The sequence below is a fragment of the Onychostruthus taczanowskii genome, unplaced genomic scaffold, assembly GCF_017590055.1.
Source record: "Onychostruthus taczanowskii isolate IOZ18803 unplaced genomic scaffold, ASM1759005v1 scaffold160, whole genome shotgun sequence".
Lineage (NCBI taxonomy): Eukaryota > Metazoa > Chordata > Aves > Passeriformes > Passeridae > Onychostruthus > Onychostruthus taczanowskii.
The window spans coordinates 52,825-59,171 of NW_024498796.1; the positions used below are offsets into that span (position 1 = coordinate 52,825).

The 6,347-nt window shown below is 36.4% G+C and overlaps 1 protein-coding gene across 2 annotated transcripts in view; it reads left to right on the forward strand.

Moving 5' to 3' along the window:
* The window catches only part of LOC121333271 (transcriptional repressor NF-X1-like), a 38,192-nt gene extending 32,051 nt beyond the window's left edge, over positions 1 to 6,141 (forward strand). Inside the window, exons 7-8 of one of the 2 annotated variants that reach the window (XM_041399477.1) lie at positions 4,748 to 4,819; positions 5,863 to 6,141. In XM_041399477.1, the coding sequence (XP_041255411.1) occupies positions 4,748 to 4,819; positions 5,863 to 5,887 (97 nt within the window). In that variant the 3' untranslated portion in view covers positions 5,888 to 6,141. The remainder of the gene's footprint in view (positions 1 to 4,747; positions 4,820 to 5,862) is intronic. The other variant, XM_041399475.1, reaches the window with a different exon arrangement.
* The last annotated feature ends 206 nt before the right edge of the window (positions 6,142 to 6,347 follow it).

Genomic DNA, 6,347 nt, shown 5'->3' on the forward strand with positions numbered 1-6,347 from the left:
CACAGTGCCAGTGCCCCCATGAAAGGTGTATCCCCCAAAATGGTTACTGTGAGATGTGACCCGGGAACAGAACAAAGCAGGTTCTAACTTGGGAATGGAGGAAAAAAGACAATACTTTATTAATCTACACAGACACAAAAAGGAAGGGGAAAAAACTACACACATAACAATCCACAATAGAACACTTTCAAAACACTCCTCGTCCCCAGTGGCCACACCAGGTGCCAATTTGAAATGTGGCCATTGGTTGGTTTGACCGTAACTTCCCAAAACTTCACTTCCGGGTCAAACCACGACAGTATGTCTGGGCAGAGATTTTCCTGAAGAGAGCGCTCTATTTCATGATTCTTTCTTAAGTTTAGATGATCTCAGAACTTCTTGCAAGCATTTATTTCTTTGGATTGTGGATTTGCTGTGTGCCATTTTCCCCTCCTCCCACGTTTTCCCATAAGGTGATACGGTTTAAACCAGAACTGTCATTCTGTTTGCAGATATCCTAAAAGCTGTTCTGTTTTTCCTTTTCAACACCACAGCCCATATTGGTGAAAATAAGTAAAGGTGATTTACACTGCCAATTGACAGGGGCAATTTAAAGGACACAGACACCAATGGAAAGAATGGTCTTCTTATTTTACAATGAATATTAAGGTAATACAAAAGTAAAATTATACATTTAATAAAACAACATGCTTGGCTCTAGCAACAAGCAAAATGAAGCAAGGTAGTGTACCTAGTTATTACTTTGTGAGAGAAAGAATAGTGATTGAGAAAGTTAGATACATCATCAATTGCCTAAATATTCTACTATCACCCAGAGTCCGCAGTCGCTGGGAAGCTCTATTTTGCATTGAGGACCTGGAGAACCCTTCCCAGCAATTAGGAAAATCTTGCATGGTGAGTCCACCCATAGGTGAGGCCTCCAAATTTGCCCTGAAAGTGGGTCCAGCTTTTGTAGGCCCAAATCAGCAAGTCAGAATGACTTGATTGTATTTTTTAGCACAGAAACACCTGAATCTGGTGGAATACTTGCTGACCAGCCAGGACCAGGGCTTAGCCAGAGCCCAGGCCTTGGCTGGGAGGGTTTTCCCCTAAAATACCCTACAAGCAAGCCTCTATTCGTGTTAGTTGAGAAAATTTCTTAAAATGATACATTTCTTGCAGATAAAGTTATGTGAAAGTTTTTAAAGCAGGTGGTTTGGTTGTAAACAGTGGGTATAAGATCTTGGTCATCTGTTTTTAGCTAAATAATACTAAGGGTGTCAGTAGTCATACAGTGATTAGGATCCATCTGGTAAGTCAACTCTGGCTTAAGCCTGCTGCTCAGGCCTGAGCACATCAACTGGCTTAGTAATACATCTAATATTTACTCAGATTTATTGAAATGCTAACCATTTATATAAACAGCTGATTTGGCAGAGCTGAGGAACAGGTAAGCAGCTATTTGAAAGGGGAATGCTTGGCAGACCTTTTGCTAGTGTTGTGCTGTGGCATGCATAACACTTCTCAAGGTGAGTTCACATTTTTAGTTTAAAAACACTGACATTTATTTTACAGTGTTAGGTTCTACATTAAAGAAACATCTAGCTTAACCCTCAATAAAATTTTCCTGATAATAAACTTCTTAACAAAGCAAAACTTCTTTTAAGGCTCTGAAGTTCTCCCTGCCAGCTGAAACTATGCAAGGCCTTGAGAGCATTTGAAAAAGGTCTTACAAAGCAGTAAATGAAATTTCTCTGTCAGACAGTACCCTTTTTCTGACCCAGAGATGGGGCAACTGAGAGGTGTTTTAAAAACTTTTATTCCATTTTCAGTCTCATGAGAAGGGTGAGACAATACAGATGTTATAATTCACATCATCACAATCAGAAACCAGCTATTTCCTAATTACAACACACTATAAGTGTTTCTTGGCCTATCAGGTTTTTGCCACACCATGCTGTAGATGCCTTAAAGCCAATCATCTAAAACTGTCCCTCATGGGTCCTAGTACATGGCATATTTCATAGTTCTATTTCTCCAAAGTATCTAGTCTTATTTGCCAGGCCATCCATTGAAACTTTTTTTTCTAGCTCCATTTCTCTCTCAACAATATCTGTCCTATTCTATAGCATTTCTAAGTCAACATTTCTTATCTCAAAGTTTGCATACAGATGCATACTGTGTGGGCCATCTGTCAGGCCCTGAGATCTCTACAAATCCATTTCCCACATCTCAATTTAAATTTTAGTTGCTGGACTTCCTTCATAGATCTTTGGTACTGTAATCTTTTCGTAGTAGAAGAAAAATCCCTTTTTTGTTCTGTTATAGTATCTAATATTTTCACTGTCAGGCAAATGGAAGTTTAATTTTTCCTCTGTCTAGATGTATCTGTCTACCACTTTTCTTGTATGCCAGTTCTCTAGAGCAGCAGCAGTAAATTGCAAAATAATCCTCCTTGCTAATGATAGATAATGAAGGTTCAGTTAAAAAAACCTCTGCATTCATCAAACAGAAGTTAATACTGAAGTCTTCAGCATTTTTGAGTTCAGTTTGCAACATTGTCAAGTAATTTAACTTAGTTTTTTGCTTAATCCCCTAAACCAAGACTAAAACTCTAGAGGTATCACCCATCTGTATCATTTAAGGAGCATTTTCTGCACTTCCTGTGCATGTCTCTATGCTGAGTGAAAGTTGAATTTCAATCTTAATTGTTGTATGGATCAAGTATATCCTAGAACTATAGTCATACTGTAGCTTCTGTCTAACTAAATAGTGCCAGAGACTTTTGCATGTGTATCTGTAGGGATGCATAAGGAACACTTACTTCAAAAGTCAGAAGTTTGATTTCAAAGGATTAGTTTTTGCATTTCTAGAATTTTTCTGTTCTTATTAACAAAAGGTCAGAAAACTGTCTCAGAAACATATGTTGTCCAAACTTTCAGATGTCTGAAAATTAATTGTCTGATACTGTTCTAACAAAAGGAATCTTGCTATAAGACTGCAGTCTATTATTACTGGTACTTACAACTTTAAAATATTTGTCATCAATACAAATTGCTGTTGTGAGATACAGTATCATCAGAAAGTGTGCCAGGAGTGGGGTTATGGAAGAAATCTTAGCATTGCTTGTATATGAGAATGTTGAGAGAAATAATACGCCAGGTAAAAAACTGAACGTGAAAAGACTTCTGAAGATGATGTGCCTTCTCGCTTTTCCAAGTTATGACCTAGATAATAGTATTTTGAATTTATATTTACCTTAATCTGATTCTTAGTTCATAAATTGGCATTCAGCCTTTAGAATCCTACATGGATCTGTGAGAACTGAAGTCAAGACAGTGCAATTTATGGTACAGTCCTTTTACAAGAGGTTTTCTTGTAAGATAGGTTTTCTTGTATGTTACAGAATTCATGTACAGAATTCTCATTGTCTCAAGTTCCACAATACAGTTTTAATTAATTCAGTGGTTTTGCTGTCTTCCTGCTTTACTGTGTATCCATCCAGTTTTTCTTTTTTTCTCCCTTTCCTTGTGCCTGCTTTTTCAGCTCTTCACTGTGTCATAAAACTGACTTATTAAAAAATGGAGGGTTATGGTGGTTTTTGTGGTTTGTTTTTTGGATTTGCTTTATGTGATGGGGGGGATTTTTCATTGATTTGAACTGGTTTATTGCGCAGTTGCTTGGCTTTACTGTTAGAGCTGGCATACGTTTAGTGATAGGTTAGGCCTTATTGTCAAGTAGGAGGAGTGGTAGAGGAAGAAAGGAAGCCAGAACACTGTTGACAAGCTGGAGGCATGACTCGACTATATCACATATGACTGTAGTAACTGGTGTACTAATTAGTACTTGTATAGTTACTATCCTTGAGGAATTCAGTAGTTACCATGTAAGTTGGTAGTCTGTGTTTATGGGGTTTTCTGATGTTTCTGAGTTTTTTCTTTTGTCTAGGATGTCTGTGCTGGTCAGTTCCGGCCAGTAATAATTGCTCCAAATGAGAGCTGCTGTTTTTGCAGATGAAGGGAACTGGGAGTTGGCTAAGGAAGAGTGCAGACTAGATAGTTAAGTATAATTTCACAAACCTGGGCTTGTCTGTGCACAACTAAGGTCTTACATGCAGATAGGGTACATCTAGTTTTTCTTGAAGTAGGAGGTAAGATCTGATATGTAAAGGACTGGAATTGATGACCCACAGGAAATTGCCCTTGATAGTAAGAAAAAAACTTAGGCAGACTTGCTGTGTCTTCCATGTGTTACCTTACAGGCGGAGGAGCAACACCTCTTACTGGTGGCACTAGAAGTGCTGAGTTCAAAAATAAAACCACCAGCTCAAACCAAGAAATTATTAGAGAAGTTTTTATCTCTGTTGTGTTTAAGATCACCGAAGAAATAAATATGTTAATGCTCTGGAGATAGGATGATTGTTTTGGGTGTTATCAATGATGAACACAGTTGAGTTGATGCATGTTTGCTGGTGAAATGCAAAATATCAAATGTGTCAGTAGCAGAATTGATTTGTTAGTAGTACTGTTGATTTGACAGCAGCAGGAATGCAGTTTTTCCTTCAACATTAGTGGTCTTTGAGACTGATGCAATTGTAATAATCAGATTCTTTTTTCTTGTGTTAAGACTGCTTTCACACTCTGTAGGAGTGAGTGTAGGAGTCCTGTATAATGTTTTGATAATGCACTGATGTTGGGTCATGGTGGATTGTGTCTCTGCGAGTGTAATGAAGCTCAAGTTAAATTCGCTTTTTTTACTTATTTCTAAGTCTGTGCCACCCAGGACCATGCCCTTCATGCCCAGCCTTTGTGACAAAAACATGTGAATGTGGACAAACAAGGTAAGAATGCTTCTATTATGAGAACATAAGTTTAGTTATTATAAACAAAAGAACAGTTTAAAACTCTATATACTAATATTTTTTTTCTTACAATTTATTAAAAATATGCAGAACAAAGTTTAATCTGATCTGTAACTTGAATTTGTGGTTAAAATGATTTGGAGAATTTTATATTTTGAAAAAAATGCAGTTACTTCTTATTTTACTAGAAAAAAAAATAAAAATAACAAAAAATACTTGTCAGTTTATGATACATGTAGCTGAATTGTTTGAGCAGTCTATAAGTTGATTCGATTTTGAAATCTCATACTAGTATTTATTAATTTTATTTGCTAGAAGACTCCAAGAATTTAATAGAAAAATGTTCATATATTTTCTATCTGAATGAAACAAGATCTTGAATTACTTAATTTCAGAAATAATAATTTCAAAAATAATGTGCTTTTCTCAGAAACTGTACAGAGAAGTCTATAGTGTATTCCAGACTTGAAAGCTATCTTTTCCTTACGTGTTTGGTGCATATAGTATTATTGCCAATAGCAATATGGTACTGCCCATACTATGTGTGCTCACTCACAATCAGTTGGCCTTTAGAGTCCCTTTTTGTAGTTACGTAGAACTGGTTCTGTGTAATAAATTGTTTGCCTGAGTTTGTTTACAGAACCAAAAAAGCCATAAACCAATTTCAGTGTTACATTCTTGCTCTGGAAAAACGATCTTTCAGTTTTTTGCAATTATTGCTCAGAGTTTGAATCTAATACTTCACAATCATAATTTTTCAGAAGAAGGTACTGCAATTTCTGTGGCAGTATTTGTAGATAAAAACACTTTGTCTTCAGCAGAAAAATGGATTGCTTGTAGATTACTGAATTTCATCATCCATAGTAATATTAATATTACCTGCTTTTATTGTTTAGGGTTTTTTGGGTGGGTTGTTTTTTTTTTTTTTTTGTTTGGTTTGGTTTTTTCATTGTTTTTCTGACTTCTTATTTCATTTAAAAGTTTAATAGATGCGACAACTTCATTTTATTTTTTTTTTCCAGATGTCAGATTACTTCACCAGATTGATGATTTTTGTAATAATACATTTGATACTTAAAACCTGCTTCAAAATAGCTTTTCGTATGTACTGTATAAGCATCCAGGGTGTATGGCATAGCAGCACCAACTTAAGGATTTCAAGTACATGTTTTACAGCCATTGTATGAGCCATCCAGAGTTGAAAAAATAAGAGAATTGATTTTGTCACATTTTTTGTCAATTTAATGAAAAACTCAGTTGTTTTCATAGACATCTGACCCACTGTTAAGCCCCATATCCCAATCTTCATTGTGTACAATGGATTTAGGATTAAGTCTTCAGAAAGATGTCTGTATTGGAAATATCTGCTTTTCTGACAATGCATACATGAGTTCATGTGTCTCCGTCTCTCTGGGTGCCACAGTCTGAAAGAATGCCCGAGCCCGACTGTAGGTTCTGGAGTTTGTCTCAGAGCCCCACGTTGGGCGCCAAGCTGTCTCCGTCTCTC